General features: G+C 33.7%; 4 protein-coding genes across 5 annotated transcripts; all 4 read left to right on the top strand.

The window, feature by feature from the left end:
• Positions 1-15: 15 nt before the first annotated feature.
• On the top strand, positions 16-4,294 carry LOC142614807 (putative LRR receptor-like serine/threonine-protein kinase At3g47570). Of its 2 annotated transcripts, XM_075787443.1 has the most exons (3): positions 16-2,700; positions 2,949-3,365; positions 4,141-4,294. In XM_075787443.1, exons 1-2 carry the CDS (start codon positions 54-56, stop codon positions 3,356-3,358), a joined length of 3,057 nt encoding a protein of 1,018 aa, XP_075643558.1. In that variant the 5' UTR covers positions 16-53; the 3' UTR covers positions 3,359-3,365; positions 4,141-4,294. The 2 variants fall into 2 exon arrangements, with proteins under 2 accessions (XP_075643558.1, XP_075643557.1); XM_075787442.1 differs by lacking the exon at positions 4,141-4,294 and having other exon boundaries at positions 2,949-4,097.
• Positions 4,295-7,080: 2,786 nt separating this feature from the next.
• LOC142616839 (putative LRR receptor-like serine/threonine-protein kinase At3g47570) lies at positions 7,081-8,800 on the top strand. Its single transcript, XM_075789605.1, has 4 exons — positions 7,081-7,437; positions 7,534-7,693; positions 7,921-8,019; positions 8,406-8,800. The coding sequence occupies exons 1-4, from the start codon at positions 7,081-7,083 to the stop codon at positions 8,798-8,800; spliced, it is 1,011 nt and encodes a 336-aa protein (XP_075645720.1).
• A 333-nt stretch (positions 8,801-9,133) lies between these two features.
• LOC142616838 (uncharacterized) lies at positions 9,134-9,697 on the top strand. Its single transcript, XM_075789604.1, has one exon. The coding sequence runs from the start codon at positions 9,134-9,136 to the stop codon at positions 9,695-9,697; it is 564 nt and encodes a 187-aa protein (XP_075645719.1).
• Positions 9,698-13,254: 3,557 nt separating this feature from the next.
• Positions 13,255-13,800, top strand: LOC142616837 (uncharacterized). The gene has a single exon (XM_075789603.1). It carries the CDS (start codon positions 13,255-13,257, stop codon positions 13,798-13,800), a length of 546 nt encoding a protein of 181 aa, XP_075645718.1.
• The last annotated feature ends 6,067 nt before the right edge of the window (positions 13,801-19,867 follow it).

Below are 19,867 nucleotides of genomic sequence, written 5' to 3'. Positions count from 1 at the left end.
AACCATATTGCACATCCCAGTGGAGTTCATTTCCACCGTCCTCTTCTTTTTTCATGCATGCTTTTATCCTTCTCTGGTGGTGTGGCTTGTTAGTCACCTCTGTTGTTGGCGGGAATAATGAGACCGACCGGTTGGCGTTGCTTGAGTTCAAAGCCAAGATCACTCATGATCCTCTCCAGGTTTTGAGCTCTTGGAATGATAGCATCCACTTTTGTCAATGGCGAGGGGTTACTTGTGGTCGTCGACATCAGAGGGTCATTGCGTTGGACCTGCAATTTTCGAAACTGGTAGGCTCTATATCACCACATGTTGGTAATTTAAGTTTTTTGAAAAAACTATCACTCGCAGGCAACAACTTTCATAATGAAATTCCTTCAGAAATTGACCGTTTACGCAGATTGCAAATCCTACAAATGTACAATAACACACTTAGCCGCAAAATTCCAAGAAATTTATCCCATTGCACCAACCTCAAATTCATTAATTTCGGTTACAACCTTTTGGATGGGGAAATCCCTACAACTCTTGGCACTTTCTCAAAACTCCGATTCATTAGTTTTGAAAATAATAATTTGACAGGAAGTATCTCACCTTCTTTCGGCAACTTATCCTCTCTAGAAGTGTTTGCTACAGCTTTGAATAACTTGGGTGGGAGTATCCCTCATTCTTTTGGCCAATTGACAAAACTTACACTTTTTGGTGTCGGTGAAAATAGGTTGTCTGAAACAATTCCTCCCCCAATCTTCAATTTGTCTTCGTTACAGATGTTTGATGTAGGAGGCAACCAAATCCAAGGGCATCTTCCGTTGGATATAGGTATCACCCTACCAAATATCGAACAATTAAGCGTTGCCAGTAACCAATTTACTGGACCTATCCCTATTTCAATATCTAATGCCTCAAATCTAAACTTACTTCAATTTTCCGAAAATAAACTAAGAGGAGGAGTTCCTTCTTTGGAGAAGTTATATAGACTTTCAATTTTTACACTGTCTCTTAACGAGCTTGGAAACGGAGGGGCAAATGACTTGAGTTTTCTCTGTTCTTTGACAAATTCTACATATCTAACCGATTTAGAGATAAGCTACAATAACTTTGGTGGAGAGTTGCCCAAGTGCATTGCCAATTTCTCAACTACTCTCATCTATCTGCTTCTAGAAGATAATAAAATATCTGGAAACATTCGAATAGGAAATTTGACCAATTTGGAGGAACTAGATATGGGGAATAATAAATTATCAGGTCATATTCCTTTTGAAATTGGAAAGCTTCATAAGTTACAATATTTGGATATATCTGCAAACAATTTCTTCGGGAACATTCCATCTTCTCTTGGAAATTTAACTATTTTGACAACTTTGTATTTAGACCATAATAATCTTCAAGGAAGCATCCCCTTAAGTCTAGTCAAGTGTGAAAATGTGATTAAATTGGATCTTTCTAAAAACAATCTCAATGGTACCATATCATATCAAGTAATTGGTCTCTCATTCTCAGCAATTTCTCTAGACTTGTCAGCCAACAAATTTACTGGTGTCCTTCCTATAGAAGTAGAAAATTTAAAAAATTTAGAACGCTTGGATATTTCTGAAAACACGTTGTTTGGAAAAATTCCAACAAGTCTTGGTAGCTGTGTAAAACTAGAATATCTAGCCATGAGTAGCAACTTCTTTCAAGGGGTCATTCCTTCATCTTTGGAATCATTAAGGGGCCTTCAACTTTTAGATCTTTCTAAAAACAATTTCTCTGGCAATATTCCAAAATTTTTGGAGAGCTTTATCTTCTTGGAGTTATTGAATTTGTCTTATAACAATTTCCAAGGGGAGGTACCGACAAATGGAGTTTTCAAGAACATAAGTGCAACTGTGATTGAGGGAAACAGTAAGTTATGTGGAGGCATGCCAAAGTTTGATCTTCCTATATGTAAATACAATAAACCCAAGAAGAGGAAGTTGACTCTTTCCTTGAAGCTAATAATCTCTATACTTTCTGGCCTTTTTGGAATAACTTTGGTGATTTCATTTCTCCTTCTTTTCTCTTTTAAAATAAAGAGGAGGGAAAGTATTTTAAATAATTCACAAAATTTACTTTTGAATGTATCTTACCAAAGTCTCCTAAAAGCTACAGATGCATTTTCCTCCACTAATTTAATTGGTGTGGGAAGCTTTGGATCTGTGTATAGAGGAATTCTTGGTCATGATAGATGTATAGTTGCTGTCAAGGTGCTCAACCTTTTGCACCATGGAGCTTCCAAAAGTTTTATTGCTGAATGTGAGGCTTTGCGAAACATCAGACATCGGAATTTGGTAAAGGTACTCACAGTATGTTCAGGTGTTGACTATCAAGGTCATGATTTCAAAGCATTAGTATACGAGTTCATGACTAATGGCAGCCTAGACGAGTGGTTGCATCCAATTTCAAGAACAAATGAGGTTCTTGAGGAACAAAGGAATTTGAATCTTCTTCAAAGATTGAATATTGCTATTGATGTTGCAAATGCATTGGAATATCTTCATTATCATTGCCATGCACCAATTGTTCATTGTGACCTCAAGCCTAGCAATGTTCTTCTCGATGATGAAATGATTGGACATGTGGGGGACTTTGGCTTAGCAAGGTTCCTTCTTGAGGCCACCGAGTGTCATGCTAATCAATCAAGCTCTATTGGATTAAGAGGAACAATTGGTTATGCTCCTCCAGGTGAGTTCCTTTTCTATTTTTGAATATTAAATTCTTTTCTTTCTTAATATTTCTTGATGTACTTTCAAGCATGAAATAGCTTAAGGAAGCCTTTTAGAAGATGGAGCATGTCCTGAAAGAAATTTCCACCTGTCATAATTTTTTTCCTTTTATATGCCACTAAAGAGCTCTTTCAAAGTTTTTCTATTATAATTTTTTTTTATATGAAACGAGATCAATCATATTGTGAATGTTCTGCGCAATTGCAGAATATGGCTTGGGAAACGAGGTGTCAACTTGTGGTGATGTCTATAGTTATGGCATACTATTATTGGAGATGTTCACAGGAAAAAGGCCTACGGATAACATATTCAAAGACAACTTGAACCTTCATGATTTTGCTAAAGGAGCATTGCCTGAACGAGTCATTAACGTTGTGGATCCTATTATACTTTGGGAAAGAGAAGGTATGGAAACAAGGACAAATGATACTCACATTCAAAATCGAATAGGAAGTCCCAAAATTCTGGAGTGCTTGATTTTGATATTTGGAATTGGAGTGTCTTGTTCTATGGAATCTCCAAGAGAAAGGATGAACATGATTGATGCTGTAGCTCAGTTGCATTTGATTAGAGAGAAACTCCTCAGAACTAGAATACGTGGAGAAAGAGTAATTTAACTTACAGGTAAATTGTTTCTTATAGTACTTGTTGCTCTAACCTTTATGGAGGGAGGGGGATCATATAGTCACACAATGTCATGTGCTTGTCACGGTACTTTCCCTATATTATAGTGAAATTGATAATATTGATGCCATGTGAAATTTGATTACATGATGGTAATATTCATATGATTAAGATTAGTCCAATTTGTTTTCTATGATTTAGAATAAGCTCTTTTTTGTCCCCTCCCCCTTAAAATGTTTGTTCAAATATACATAAATCAAAATGACGTTTAAGCTATTTTTGATTTGGTGATTTCTACCATTGGTGTAGTTGAGATTATTGGCACTGTACTAACACTCTATACTTTATATAGAGACATCTTTGATGACTTTGATGTAGACATGGGCTTAAATTACTTCAAGTACGATTTTTTTTTTTTTTTTTTGTGGAGAATGTCCAAGTATGAAACTTTAATGGGTAAGAAATTTAACTAATTTATTGGGAACGATATAGTTGTTTATAATCTTAACTATCTCACAAGTACCCAAAAAACCATTTCTATAATTTGTTTTGAAAACCAAAGCATGTTCTTCTTATACATAAAAATGACTTCCCAATTCTCACGCAAATCAAGGGTATGGGGTCTCGCCTGAGAACAGGTAATGTGTTATTATGATTATGCCCAAATAAAGAAGCCACACCGGTCAACCTTGCTACCTTTTAAAAAAAATAAAAATAAAATATGACTTCCCTCAATTCAATGGTTTAAAGAGATGATTGTCTTCCTTGAATGCAGGTACGGAGGACCAATGACCCCATTGGAAGGTGCGATCAAGTTAGTACAGAGGGCCAATGACTCCATTGGAAGGTGCGATCATGACTTGATGAGGTTTTGATTTTGCATAATATTGGAAAAAAATAATCAGATTTGTAGAACGTCCTTTTGTTTCTTTTAGCAATAACTTATTAGATTATTTTGTATTTGTCATAGATTGTTTTTTTTTTGGTAATCATATCTATGGAATAATTTGTGGCTATAACATTACTTTAAAAAATAATAGAGACTCCGTTGATGTAGGCTTTTATGGCATAACCACATTAAAATTGTTGTCTTCCTTCTTTTGTTTGCCTTCATTTTTCGCAAAAGAATGCTACAACTTCAATCCTTGGATAATTTGTTATCAAATTATTAGCACTATACAGATGTTTGTCATCCATAATTTGATGATTACGTACAAGAAAAAGTGATACGTACTTGCAAGATCATACTGTTAAGGTTATTGCATAACACCCAATAGTTACCCGTAGATCTTTTTATGAGAGTCCTTTCATGCTTAACAGGATCATTTTATTTTTTTTCCAGATAATATCTTTAGAAGTTAACTTGAAATAAATAGAGAGAGGCAATTTCATAATTAATTATATTTTTATAAATTTAACAGTATACACAAAATAACGTTATATTAAATTTTAAATAATGCAACACTAGATGCATATTTAAATTTCTAATATTTAATCTCAATGAAAAAATTGATAATTCAAGAAAAGAACCAATGAATGGTCAGCAATGTCCCCAAGTCATGATTTTTAAAGAACACTTGGGTCCAGTTTATAGCCCAAAAGAAATACCATTATTACTTTATCAAAGCCAAAACCAGAAGGCAGTTGCAGTGAAAGCATAAGGAAGTTGCAGTGAAGCAACTTGGAGATTCAACTAAGGCAGCTAAGGAATCAATAGCAGAACAAGTAGAGTTGAAGTAATCCAAGCAATTTGAACAAGAACAGCCTTCAGGGACTCAAGCTTCGAGTTGCCAAGTGAAGAAAATGAAATTACTGCATAAATGGCAGTGCAGCATTTGTTCTGTAAATGAAACTTGTACTTAACGACCTGTAGTTTCGCTTTTAGAGTTAGCTTTTTTTTTTTTTTTTTTTTTTTTTTTTTTTTTTTTTTTTTTTTTTTCACGCGTGTAGCAGTTTGTTATTACTGTGCCAGCTAGGATTAGTTGTTAAGTCAGTTACAGAGTATGTATTTTAGCTTTGTATATATAGTTTTCATCATCAATCAATGAAATAAAGAAATCAATTTTTACCAAATTGATATTTCTCACATACTAGGCTATTAGAAACTCAAGCCTGACCCATCAATTTCATAATATTTCATTCATTTTAAATTATGAAATTTTGAACCCAAACAACACTTGGGTCTACTTTTGAGCCCAAATAAAATGCTCTGGGTTGTGGTTATATAACTTTGGGCCTATTATTTCCAGAATCCTTCGACCTATTTATGACATTTTGGAATTTTGATCTGGTAAACACCGGGTTCTTGTCGTATAAAGCATGCTGTTTTTGCTACTTCCTGGACTAAATGGCTCCTATAGTATCTAATCACTTGCATCCAGCACGGTAATCTATAAGAGTCTGTTTGGATTGAGGGGAGAGGGAGGGGGAGTAGAGGAAAGTAGAGTAGAGTTAGTTGAAAACAGTCTCATTTTAGATAAATTTTTATTTACTCTACTCTTCTCTACTCTCCCTCAATCTAAATAGACCATAAAGAATGAAGATTAATCATATTGAGTAAGGAGGTTACAAAACCTTGATTGCTAATTTGAACGAATTAGACTGAAATTGAAGGAACTTGTCTAAGAAACTTGAATGCCAAATAGCATTGACTGAATTAGTTGCATTGTCAATGACAACATTTAAGCTGACAAAAGTCTGGTTGGAAACAGCTTATTTAGTTGAAATTAATTTTTTTTTCTTAAAATAATGTAGATGTTTGAGTTGATGAGAACACTCTAGAGATGAGAGGAAGGCCAAAATATTTGAGATTTTCTGTTTGAAATTTAGACTCTGAGAGAATATAACCTCACTTTTTGATGGATTCATAGTCAGGCCAGACAGCTCATTGAATTGTTAAAGCACCTGCTGCTTAAATTGTGTAGAGTTCTCAAACATAGATAGGAAAAAGCCACTTTGCCACACCTAGGGTGAAACATGAACCAATCAAATACCTACACGTGGCTAATTAAGTAACTGACTTCATGCATAACCACAGCACATTAACTAAAAACTAGAACCAACAACTTGTAGTATAATTCGAACACTTATAACATAGTTGTTAACTGAAATGTCGTATGAACTCATTCTACTGTATGACTTAGTCGTTTATCTTCTTTTTTAATCTGTATATCTTTGTACAGGATGCTAGCTTTCCTATGCTAATATGAATTAAAAAAAAAAAAACCCATGAACAGAGAAGGGAAAAAAAAAAACGCTGAACAGAGAAGGTGAAAAAAAAAAAAAAAAACAGGGGCAAGATGAAGCAGACGATTTTACTTGTGAAAGGAAGATGAAGAAGAAGGGAAGTAGATAGACCCACGGTAAAGATGTTAGAGAGAAAGGCTGGAAGAAACTAGAAAGTAAAGAAAGACAAAATGAGTGGGTGGGGATGTCAGGATGTGGGTGCTTTTCACGTGGGTGCATCTAGGAATTTGGAAAAAGTAATTAGTTGGATTGTTTAGAATTACCTAATTAATGGTACCATATCATATCGAGTTATTGGACTCTCACTCTCACCAATTGCCCTAGATTTTTCAGTCAACAAATTTACTGGTGTTCTTCCTATAGAAGTAGGAAATTTAAAAAATTTAGAATACTTTGATACTTCTGAAAATATGCTGTTTGGAAAAATTCCAACAAATCTTGGTAGCTGTGAAAACTAGAATTTCTAGCCATGAGAAGCAATTTTTTTCAAAGAGTCATTCCTTCGTCTTTCAAATCATTAAGAGATCTTCAAGTTTTAGATTTTTCTAAAATCAATTTTTCTGGAAATATTTCAAAAGTTTTGGAGAGCTTTATCTTCTTGCAATTATTGAATTTGTCTTATAACGATTTTGATGGTGAGGTACCAACTAATGGAGTTTTCAAGAATACAAGTGCAACTGTGATTAAGGGAAGCAATAAACTCTATGGAGGCATGCTTAAGTTTGATCTTTCTATATGTAAATACAATAAATCCAAGAAGAAGAAGTTGACTCTTTCCTTAAAGCTAATAATCTCTATAATTTCTAGCCTTCTTAGAGTAACTTTGGTAATGTTATTTTTACTTCTCCAAACTTTAAAAAGAAAAAGGAGAGAGTATTTTAAATAATTCAGGAAATTTACTTTTGAATGTATCTTACCAAAGTCTCCTAAAGCTACAGATGCATTCTCCACCAGTAATTTAATTGGTGTGGATACCTTTGGATCTGTGTATAAAGGAATTCTTGATCGTGATAGACGTAAAGTTGCTGTCAAGGTGCTCAACCTTTTGCACCATGGAGCTTTCAAAAGTTTTATTGCTGAATGTGAGGTTTTGTGAAATATTAGACATCGAAATCTAGTAAAGGTACTCATAACATGTTCTGGTGTTGACTATCAAGGTCATGATTTTCAAAGCATTGGTATATGAGTTCATGACTAATGGCAACCTAGATGAGTGGTTGCATCCAATTTCAAGAACAAATGGGGTTCTTGAGGAGCAAATGAATTTGAATCTTCTTCAAAGATTAAATATGCTATTGATGTTGCAAAGCATCGGAATATCTTCATCATCATTGTCATACACCAATTGCTCATTGTGACCTCAAGCCTAGCAATGTTCTTCTCAATGATGAAAAGATTGGACATGTTGGTGAGTTGGCTTGGCAAGGTTCCTTCATGAGGCCACCTAAGAGTGTCTTGCCCATCAATCATTCTCTATCGAATTAAGAGGAACAATTGGTTATACTCCTCCAGGTGAGTATCTTTTCTATTTTTGAACATTAAATTCTTTTCTTTCTTAATGTTTCTTGATGTACTTTCAAGCATGAAATAGCTTAAGGAAACCTTTTAGAAGATGGAGCATGTCTTGAAAGAAATTTCCACTTGTCATAATATTTTTCCTTTTATATGTCCCTAAAGAGCACTTTCGAAGTTGTGCTATTTTGTTCTCAAAAAAAAAAGTTGTGCTATTTTTATTTTTTATTTTTTAATATGAAACAAGATCAATCATATTGTAAATGTTCTGTACAATTGCAGAATATGATTTGGGAAATGAAGTGTCAACTTATGGTGATGTCTACAGTTATGGCATACTATTATTAGAAATGTTCACAGGAAGAAGACCTACTGATAACATATTCAAAGACAACTTTAACCTTCATGATTTTGTTAAAGGAGCATTGCCTGAGCAAGTCATTAACATTGTGGATCCTATTATCCTTTGGGAAAGAGAAGATATGGAAACAAGGACAAATGATACTCTCATTCAAAATCAAATTGGAAGTCCCAAAATTCTAGAGTGCTTGATTTTGATATTTGGAATTGGAGTTTCTTGTTCTATGGAATCTCTGAGAGAAAGGATGAACATTAGTGATGTTGTAGCTCAGTTGCATTTGATTAGAGTAAAGCTCCTCAAAACTAGAATACGCTGAGAGCTTGTATTAACGGGATGCCTACCAAGGAAAAAATGTGCTCCCGTGGCATTAATACCAGCAAAGACTGCCCTATCTGCAATGGGGAGACTGTAACTATACAGCATATTTTGTTACAATGCGATTTTGCTACCCGGGTCTGGAGTTCCTGGTCTGATGGGCTGCAACCGAACCAAAGAAACTCCTGTACCCTCCCTGACTTGGCATTGTTCATCCTTGCTCACAGCCTTCCCAAGATTTAGAATTGTTCTTCACAGTGGCTTGGGCAATCTGGTATAATAGGAACAGAACCATTCATGGAGGCAAATGTGCTTCCCCATTCAGGTTTGGCAAATGGCTAGAAGTTCTATCGAAGACTTCTCTGTTGCAGCTACCAATGACCTCTATACTCCTAGGCCGACCCCCTCTAGCTGCTGGTCCCCTCCACCTCCTGGTGTTTTCAAGATTAATGTGGATGGGGCTTCATCAGACCTTGAAGAATCCTCTAGCATTGGAGTTATCATCATAGATTGCAATGGAGAAACAGTTGCTGCCTTGTGTAAACCCCTTCAGTCTCACTACCCGGCGGAATTAGTGGAAGTCTTCGCAATGGAGCAAGGTATCTTGCTTGCCCAAGAATTGCAACTCCCTCGTGTAATGTTTGAAAGCGATGCATCCAATGTGATTAACGCAATAAATGACTTTGCCTTGGGGACTTCGTTTGGGCATATTATTCAGGATATTATCCAAGCCCAAGCATCCTTTGTTTTCTGCACTTTCAGGCACCTGAACCGGGCTTACAACTATGCAGCTCATGAACTTGCTCTCTTTGCTCGTAGGAATGATTCTCATCAGAGATGGATTGGAGTTACTCCCTCTTTCTTAGTTTCAATTGTACAAGCAGATATGCTGAACTAAAATCCTGCACAGCAGGTTTTATCTCTTTGTATTTTCCCCTGTTGCAATGCAATTTATTTCCCCCTTCAAAAAAAAAAAAAAAAAAAAAAAACGTTGAGAAAGGCTTCAACTTACAGGTAATTGTTTATGACACTCTCCAAATAGCCTATACACAATACCACGTTCTTTCATGATACCTTTTTTTTTTTTTTTTTCTCTAGTGAAATTGATAATATTGATGCCATGTAAAATTTGATTACTTGATGGTACCATTCATATGATTAAGATTCATTCAATTTGTTTTCTAGGATTTAGAATAAGCTCTTTTTTGTCCCCTCCCTCCTTAATAAGTTCATTGAAAAACACATATCAAAATGAAATTTAAGCTATTTTCGATTTGGTGATTTCTACCATTGCTGAGGTTGAGATTATTGGCACTGTACTTACACACTGTACTTTTTTTTATAGAGACACCTTTGATCTTTGATGTAGACATAGGCATAAATTACTCCAACTATGGAATTTTAATGGGTAAGAAGTTTAACTAATTTACTTGTAAATATTTAGTTATTTATAATCTTAACTATCTCACAAGGAAGGGTAAGAAGTTTAACTAATTTACTAGGAAATATTTAGTTATTTATAATCTTAACTATCTCACAAGTTCCTGCATAACCATATCCATAAAAACATTGAATGAGCTTGGGATTCAAAAGCTGAACCTTCTTGCATTATTATGAATCCTTTTACTAGCAAGACTAAAACTAAAATGGTTGCTTGATTTTTAAGCTATGGGAGATGGATAGTTGTTTCAATTCCTTACTCTTGAAGGGAAAACCTCATTCACGGCATAGCATTAATCTACTTTGGAAACCAAATCATGTTCTTCCGATACATAGAAATTATTTCCCTTAATTCAATGATTTAGAGAGATAATTGTCTCCCTTGAATGCAGGTACAGAGGGCCAATGACCCTATTGGAAGGTGCTATCATGACTTGAGGAGGTTTTGATTTTGTATAATGTTGGAACAAAATAAGATTTGTAGCACCTCCTTTTGTTTCTATTAGCAATCACTTATTAGTTTATCTTGCATTTGTCCTAGTTTGTATTTTTTTTTTTTTTTTTTGGTAATCATGTCTTTGGAATAATTTGTAACTTTAACATTACTTTAAAAAATAATAGAGACTCCGTGGATGTAGGCTTTTATGGCCGAACCACGTTAAAATTGTTGTCTTCTTTCTTTTGTTTGCTTTCATTTTCGCAAAGGAATGTCATAGCATGGAGCCTTGGATAGCTCCAACAACCAAGAATTGCTTCTAGTTTGGTAATGAATCAAATGATTAGTTCCTTTGTCACTGCAAATTATTAGCACTAAATCAGATGTGTGTCACCCATAATTTGATGATTATGTACAAGAAAAACCGATACGTACTTGCAGGATCATACCATTAAGGTTATTGTGAAGCATCCAATAGTTTCTTGTAGATCTTGTAATGAGAGATTTTTTATTCTTAACAAGATTTTTTTTTTCCAGATAATATCTTCTGAGGTTTACTTGAAATAAATAGAGTATATTTCATAATTTATTTAGATTTTCTTTTATGAATCTAACATAATACAACATATAACATTATTTTAAAATTTAAATAATGTGACACTAGTTAGACATTTAAATTTGTAACATTTAATTTCAATGGAGAAACCAATCAATTTCCAATTTGAGAAAAGAACCAAGGAATGGTGAAAAGTGAGAAGAATGTATGTAAAACATACTTCGCGTGACTTAAATTTAAAAGTTAACTAGTTGCAATGCAATGCATATAATTATTTTGAAATGTAGTATAATGTATAATTTATTCTTTAAATCTTATTGTAGATAATTTGTTCTCTTTAAAATTAAACAATTTCTAAAAGTAATTTCTCTCTCTCTATTTTACAAATATATAATTGTATCTAATTTTTGGGTTTTATTATTTATATTGTTCTTTTTTGAAGTGGTCCATTTTCTTCTAATTTTTGTTATTATGCATTATACTTTCTTAATTTCTTTTGATACAACTAAAATTTTTAAGTTTCAAATTTCTCATTCCCTTAAAGATGATTATCTTGATAATCAAAACTTATCATATAATTACAATTAATATTACTCAAATAATTTATAATACTTTCAACCCAAACTAGTTTTTGCTCATTCTTACCAAAGTGGACCGAGATGGATGAATTAGATTAAAAAGACTGAAGTAGACTGAAATGGACCGAAATAGATTGAATTTGATCAAAATGGTCTGAAGTAGATAGAAATGAATCGAATTATACTGGAATGGACTGAACTAGACTGTCATGGATCAAATGGACTAAATTGGATTGAACTGAGCCAAAATTAGAAAGAATTGGACGGAATGGATTGAACTGGACCAAAGTGAACCAAAATTGACCGAATGACCAAATGGATCAAATTAGACTGAAATGGACTAAATGGACCTAAGTAGAGACAATTTAATACAGTCTATTAATTAAAGCAGCTCCAAATTCCCATCACAATAAACGTTATGCGTATTTTCTCAATATGAATAGCTCTATGATAAAACTCTCTTATGCTTCTACTCATTAATTCAATATCTGTGTGGTATTGAATATCTGTGATAGAATTTAAGACTTCTATGCTTGAACTTTGAAGTATAACCTTTACATGACTAGATAAGAGATGGAAAAAGAACTACTGCGCACTCTTGGCGTGATAGTCATTTCACAAGTATAAGAGCTTGTGAAGTGTGAGGGAGGCAAGGGCTATTCTAGGAGGGAGTTTCACATACACATACACATACACTTAAATTAGACTAGACTAGACTAGACTATTAGAGCAAAATTCTCTCTCATATAAAATAAAATAAAAGGAAAAAGAAAGTATTTTTTTCTCATAATTAAAATTTCAAATTTCTATTGTTTCATAACATTGAGAGTTTTTCTATAAAATAGCCTTAAGGCTTGTAGCGTAAATGGTCACACATTTTGAAACGATAAAAGTATTAAGGGAGGAGTAATGGTATATACAAACTATTTTACAATATTTTTATAAAATGTTGATATGACCAACTTTTTATTAGTTTTCATCTATGCCTACCATTAATATAACTTTTTCATTTACTAATAATCATTTATCATATCAGCAGTTTGTAAAAATTTTTGTAAAATAGTTTGTATCTCTAGCATTTTTCTTAAGGGAAGAGTAAGATAAAATTTGAGCTTTTGCTTTAAAGCTCTTTAATGTACTGTTCCAGATTTTTTTTATATAAATTATTAATTGACATAAATGTTTTTTTTTTTTTAAATGAGACATAATGATCCCTAATTTTAAAAGATAATGGTTACATTAATAATAATAATAAAACAACATTGATCATTGATTGAGTTGATTGTGTTCAAGTATGAATATATATATATATATATATATATATATTTGTTTCTCACATCAATTGACTCTTTAACCATTGGTTACCAAACAGTATTAATAACATTGTCTTGTAGTACAATGAAGTTAGAGTTGACTTCACAAGTGTTAAGGAGTTGCTGCTATGGATGATTGAGGAAGGTAAGTCCCTGGAGCTGTTAGCGTTCACGGCCTGGAGTGTTTGGAATCAAAGGAATAAAGCACGTTTGAACTTGCAAGCCAGTCCGCTTCATCAGGTTGCTGCTCAATCACGGGCAAAGTTGGAGCAATACCGTGCTGATATACAAGTTTCAGAGGTGCAAGTGGGGAGTAACGGCAGTGGGGGAAATAGTTGGAGAGTTCCGCTAGCAGGTTTCGTGAAAGTGAACTTTGATGGAGCAACTTTCGGTGACTCAAGGCTGTCAGGTGTAGGAGTAGTGATAAGGGATTCCAACGGTGCTGTTTTAGCCTCTTCTGCAGAAAAAATTGGTCAGGTATATAAGGCAGAAGAGATAGAAGCCTTGGCTGCATTGAAGGCTTTGACATTCGCACATGAATCGGGATTCCAAAATGTAGTGCTTGAAGGTGACGCTTTGGGCTTGATTCAGGCGTTGAAGTCACAAGAACAGAATCTATCTCCATGGGGTCTGCTTATTGAAGATGTGAAAGTGTATGGAACTAAGTTCAGAAGATGATTGTATTCTCACGGCAATGACAATAGTGTAGCACATAATCTGGTGAAACATGCTATACGCATACTGGATTTTCAAGTATGGATGGAGGATGTTCCATCTCATATTGTTCCCTTTTTACTTTTGGATGTAAGTCACTTACATTAATAAAATTAATGAAGTTCATTCTCAAAAAAAAAAAAAAAAAAAGTTAAGAGTTAAGAGTTAACGGTTCAAAAGATGTTCTTTCACGAAAGAAAAACGAGACTAGGCCACAATACGAAGTTAAGAACAACAACAGAATTCAAAACAAATTCTCTACAAGAAAAGACATTTTTCCCATACCAAAATATTTAGATAGAATGACGGGAACATCAAATAATTTTGACCATCTTATTTTCTACCTCAATAATTGATCCACCATGTTTTATTTATGTTTTTAGATAGATAGATGGTCATGAAGAATGGATGTGATTTAAAGCCTAGATACATGATACTATAAAAGATATCATTATTAGTGAATTATCACTTATTCAAACCCAAACCTCACCCACCAATTCTATTCATTTTAAATTATGTCATTTGGACCCAAACAACACTCGGGTCTAGTTTCAAGACCCAAAAAAAAGGCACCGGGGTGCGGTTCTATATAGCTTTGGGCCTATTATTTCCAGCATCCTTGGACCCATTTATGACATTTTTTGAATTTGGATCCCAGAAACACCAGGTTTTACCAAAATTTTGGAATTTTCAGATCTTGTAATGAGAGCCTTTTTTACGCTTAACAAGATCTCCTTTCCTCTCTCTTTTTTTTTTTTTTTTGTTTTTATTTTTAATTTTTATTTTTAGATAATATCCCTTGAAGAGTACTTTTTTTTTTTTTTTTGATGAACAAAAAGGGGGGCGGGGGCGACCATATGTGGCTTACCCCTTAGGGCGTGACCTAATAGGGGTACCCCGCTAGGGAATGTTGGATTGAGTCATAGCTACTGTGACCGGAGTGCCACAAACCTCACCCTAGCACCCCAAGAGAGCCAGCAGAGGAGGCGCAAAGCAAGTTAGGAGCCCACCCCCGACATGGTACCCGCCACGACTCGAACGAGGGACCTTGTGCTTACTTGCGGGATCTCCACCAACTGAGCCACCCCTCCTGGGGCCCCTTGAAGAGTACTTGAAATAAATAGAGAGAGTCAATTTCATATTTTGAATTTTATTTTATGAATCTAACATTATACAAAGTATAACGTTGTTTTAACTTTTAAATAATGTGACCCTATATGCATCTTACATAGGTAATATTCAATCTTAATGAAAAAATCGATCAGTTTCCAATTCAAGAAAAGAACCAATGAATGGTCAGAATTGAAAACAAAAAATGTGTAAAATATATGCTTTGCATGTCTTGAATTTAAAATAGTTCCTGCCTCTACACTTGATGGGCCTTGTACGACGTGAAAACCCATCACATCACATGCATCTCTCTTTGAGCTTTGGTTGACCGACCTTGAGTTCCATATCTCTATAGAAATTAGAAAAATATAATGTGTAATTACAATTTTTGCGAAAAACCTATTTTCATTCTTATATTTTCATGTGATTTTCACTTTTGTTCCTATATTTTATTTTCACCGCTTTTACTCCCTAAAATAAAAAAGTGATCTCGTTTTTGTTTCTACCGTTAGTGCCCTAAAGGCAAAGTCCTAGGTGACAGACAGAGTAACTTACTAGCTGATGTGACGCTGATGTGGCAATAATGTGACAATTAAAATATTATTAAAAAAAATATTATATGGCATTTTTATATGCCATGTCAGCATTAAATTTTTTTTTTTAAACCATGTCTGAAATTTTAAACCAAAAAAGAAAATAAATTAAAAAACAAAACTTAAATCTAATTAAAAAACAGTTTTAAAAAAAAAAATCTAATTAAAAAACAAACATTTAATTTCTTAATTTTAATTTTAATCTCTCTCTCACTCACTCACATTTTTCCTCAGACCCGACAAATCAAACAGTCTTAACAACAACAATGGCGTCTGAGATTGACAATTCTAGATTCGGATCTACAACTAATGGCAAATCTCCTCCATGCGCGCCACACAAAGTTGCCTTGATCACCGGAATCACTGGCCGAGACGGTTCCTACCTGACCGAGTTTTTACTCGACAAAGGCTACTAGGTACACGGCTTGATCCGACGGTCCTCCAACTTCAACACTTTGTGAATCAACCACATCTACATCGACCCCCACAACGCCTACAAGGATTGAATGAAGCTCCACTATGCTGACCTTACCGATGCCTCCTCTCTTTGTCCCAGGCTCGACATGATTCTCCCAGACGAGGTTTACAACCTCGCTGCCCAATCCTACGTGGCTATCTCATTCGAGATCCCAAATTACATCGCCGATGATGTCGCCACTGGGTTTGTTTTTTTATGTGGGTTTGATGGTTTTTCTAGGTTTATGGGTTTGATTTTTTGGAGGTTTCAGTGAAGGATGGTGTTTGGATGGAAAATGGGAACATCGCCGGTGGTTATCTGGGTTTGTTTGAAACTTGCATGAGTGGGTATCTGGGTTTGTTTGAGACTTGTGTCACTAAGTTTGTTCAGATTTGGGTATCCTTGCTCTTGTTCTGGGTTTGTTTGTGTTTTTGATTTATTTCTTATTTGTTTGTGGTTTGGAGGCTTGGATTTATTTCTTGTTTTTTTGGATTTGATGGAGTAGATTTGGTTGTTTGATGGTTTTTCTGGGTTTATGGGTTTTATTTTTTGGAGGTTTCGGTGAAGGATGGTGTTTGGATGGAAAATGGGAACATCGCCGGTGGGTATCTGGGTTTGTTTGAAACTTGCATGAGTGGGTATCTGGGTTTGTTTGAGACTTGTGTCACTAAGTTTGTTCAGATTTGGGTATCCTTGCTCTTGTTCTGGGTTTGTTTGTGTTTTTGATTTATTTCTTATTTGTTTGGTGGCTTGGATTTATTTCTTGTTTTTTTGGATTTGATGGAGTAGATTTGGTTGTTGGATTTGGATTTGGGGTTTGCTGGAGATTGATTTATTTCATGGATTTAGGAAGAACATGAAGAACAACTTTAGTTCTTACCAAAAAATAATGAAAGCAAAAAAAAAAAAAAGTTTTGTTTTTCAATTTATTTTATTTTTTGGTTTAAATTTTCTGACATGGCTTAAAAAAAAATTTAAAATGCTGACGTGGCATATAAAAATGCCAAATAATATTTTAATTGCCACATCAGCGCCACGTCAGCTAGTAAGTTGTTCCGTCTACCACCTAGGACTTTGCTATTAGGGCACTGACGGTAGGGACAAAAACGAGATCACTTTTTTGAATTTAGGGACTAAAAGTGGTGAAAATAAAAGATAGGGACCAAAGTGAGAATCGCGTGAAAATGTAGGGACGAAAATGAGTTTTTTGCCTACAAGTTTTACACTCCCCCGTGTATCCATCCTAATAAATTATTTTCCTCAAAAAACAAAATGAAGCTAATATATGTTTGCTTTGTCTTCTGTGATGATTAGGAGCAAAACTTGTAAGCCATTTTTATTCTAATTAATCCCGGTCACGTGGTGTATGAAAATATATCATTATTTGGAAATGAGATATAAAATGTATACTTTATTTTCAAAATTTTATTGTAAATGATTTATTCTTCCTAAAAATTAAAATTTTTATAAAAATAATTTCTATATATCTATGTTCTAAATATATAATATTATTATTTTAGTGTTTTTAATTGATATTATTCTTTTTTGAAGTGATCCATATTCTTCTAACTATTGTTGTTACACATTGTATTTTTCTAATTTCTTTTAATACAACTAAAATTTTTAAGTTTCAAAATTTCTTATTTTAAGTTTCAAATATCTAAATAGAAGGATGGAAACATCAAATAATTTTGACTATCTTATTCTCTACCTCAATAATTGACCCACCATGTTTTTTTTTTTTTTTTTTAATTATTATTTTTCAAATAGGTAGATAGTCAAAGGGCACTATATAGAATTATGGCATTTGAGTGGGATTTAAAACTCAGATATAGCGCATTATAAAGAATATCACTACTATTGGGTTATCATTTATCACTTGAAACCCGAGCTTGGCCCACCAATTCTATTAATTTTAAATTATAGCATTTGGACCCAAACAACACTTGGGTCTAGTTTCGAGCCCAAAAAAGAAAAAAGCACTGGGGTGTGGTTGCATATAGCTTTGGGCCATGGCAAAGTTAGGGCAGTCCTGTGTTCCAATTAGAAATCCAACTTCGTTTAGTTGGCACCTGCCTTTTTATTTATTTTTTTTCTCATTCTGTTTCTCAACAGAAAGTGAAAGGGACTTAGGTTTAATAACATCGAAAGAGAGGAGAAAGTGTATATTTTTTGTACTCTCGAAATATTTTATAATTTTCTTGTGTTTATATGTCATTAAATTGCTCACTTTTGGTGGTGGTAGCTCTGCCATTTTATCTTCATGGTTATTCATTATACATATGTAGGAAAAGTTGAAAAAGTAAAAAAAAAAATAATAATAATAATTAAAAATTAAAATTAAAAAAAAAAACCCTGGAATAAGGATGAAGTAACTCAAATAACTTTACCATTTCTTAACTTTAAATTATGGTTTTTCACAATACTTCTTAATATACTTTCTAGGAAGAAATATAACTCAAATAAGAATATCTTGTAGAAGATAGAGCATGCCTTGAAAAAACTTTTCTACTTGTAATAATATTGTTCCTATAATATGTCACTAAAGAGCTCCTTCAAAACTAGTGAGATTATTTTTTTTCCCCTTTTTTTAATGTGGAATTAGATTAATCAAATAATAAATTTTATTTGCAATTGCAGAGTATGGTATGAGAAATAAGGTCCCAATGATATCTATAGTTATTCTATACTATTGTTAGAGCTGTTCACAAGCAAAAGGCCCATAAATAATTAATTTGTTCGAAGATAGCTTGAACCTTCCTGATTTTGTTAAAGAAGTTTTACCCAATCAAATGATTGACATTCTAGATCCTGCTCTAAATTTGGGAAAAGAAGATTTTATTAAAGGGTTAGCAACTAGTTTACGGAAAATTATTAGGTACTCCTAGAGTACCATAAATGTGTTCTTCTCCCTCTCATATAAATGGTGGGTCCTACCATGAATTTAATTAGTGGGATCCACCATTCATGTGAGAGGAGGGAGTACGCATTTATGGTACTCTGGGAGTACACAATAATTTCCCCTAGTTTACAGTATCAGCATACACTTAGCAAACTAAGTATCTAAGGGCATGTTTGATAGACTGTAATAGTCGCTGTAATGTAATAGTTATTCCTATGGTTTGGTTATTCTTTAGTTTGGTTATGTTTTTATTACAAGGAATAGTCATTCCTTACGAATAACTATTCTTCAAAATGAGGAATAACTATTCCTCTTTAAAATGTTGTATTAGTTATTTCTTAATAAGTGCAATAATTTCAAAACTTAATATATTTCCAAATAAACGAACTTTCCATATACATTTAACAATTATAAAAATAAAAAATCATAAAAAATAACATATATCTCTCTTAAATTTAAAAATAACAATTTTTAAGGAGATATAAGAGTAAGATATTTCCTAAAATAAATGTTAAGTTTCATTTTAATGTTATAACTCACAATAGGTTTAGTTATTATATTACAATACACTTTATTACTAGTAATAAATATTACAATTCATGTCGTAATCTTCATTCAGTGTACCAAACGTTCCCTGACTTCTTACAAAATGACAACACAGTAATTAAAGGCTACAACCAATGACTTGTAGTATAATTTCAACACTAGGTAGGTTGTTGTATGAATTCAATCTACTGCACGACTTGTCGCTTGACTGTCCTTCAGTCTTCACAATTTCGCAGATTTGCCATTTAACAGTGCCTCCAAAAATCAATGACTTCAATCTTGTCAACATGACGAGAGAAATTTCAAATATTGGGCCTTTCTCAGAAAAGTTAATGGGTTTCTTATTGGAAACCCAGCCTAGGTCCTTATGGACCTCCACTTCTGCTTAATAGTTTACCGCCCATCTAGCCCACATTAAGTCAA

This window comes from Castanea sativa, chromosome 11 (genome assembly GCF_040712315.1).
Source record: "Castanea sativa cultivar Marrone di Chiusa Pesio chromosome 11, ASM4071231v1".
Classification (NCBI taxonomy): domain Eukaryota; kingdom Viridiplantae; phylum Streptophyta; class Magnoliopsida; order Fagales; family Fagaceae; genus Castanea; species Castanea sativa.
This window is presented reverse-complemented; position numbering and strand designations above follow the sequence as displayed.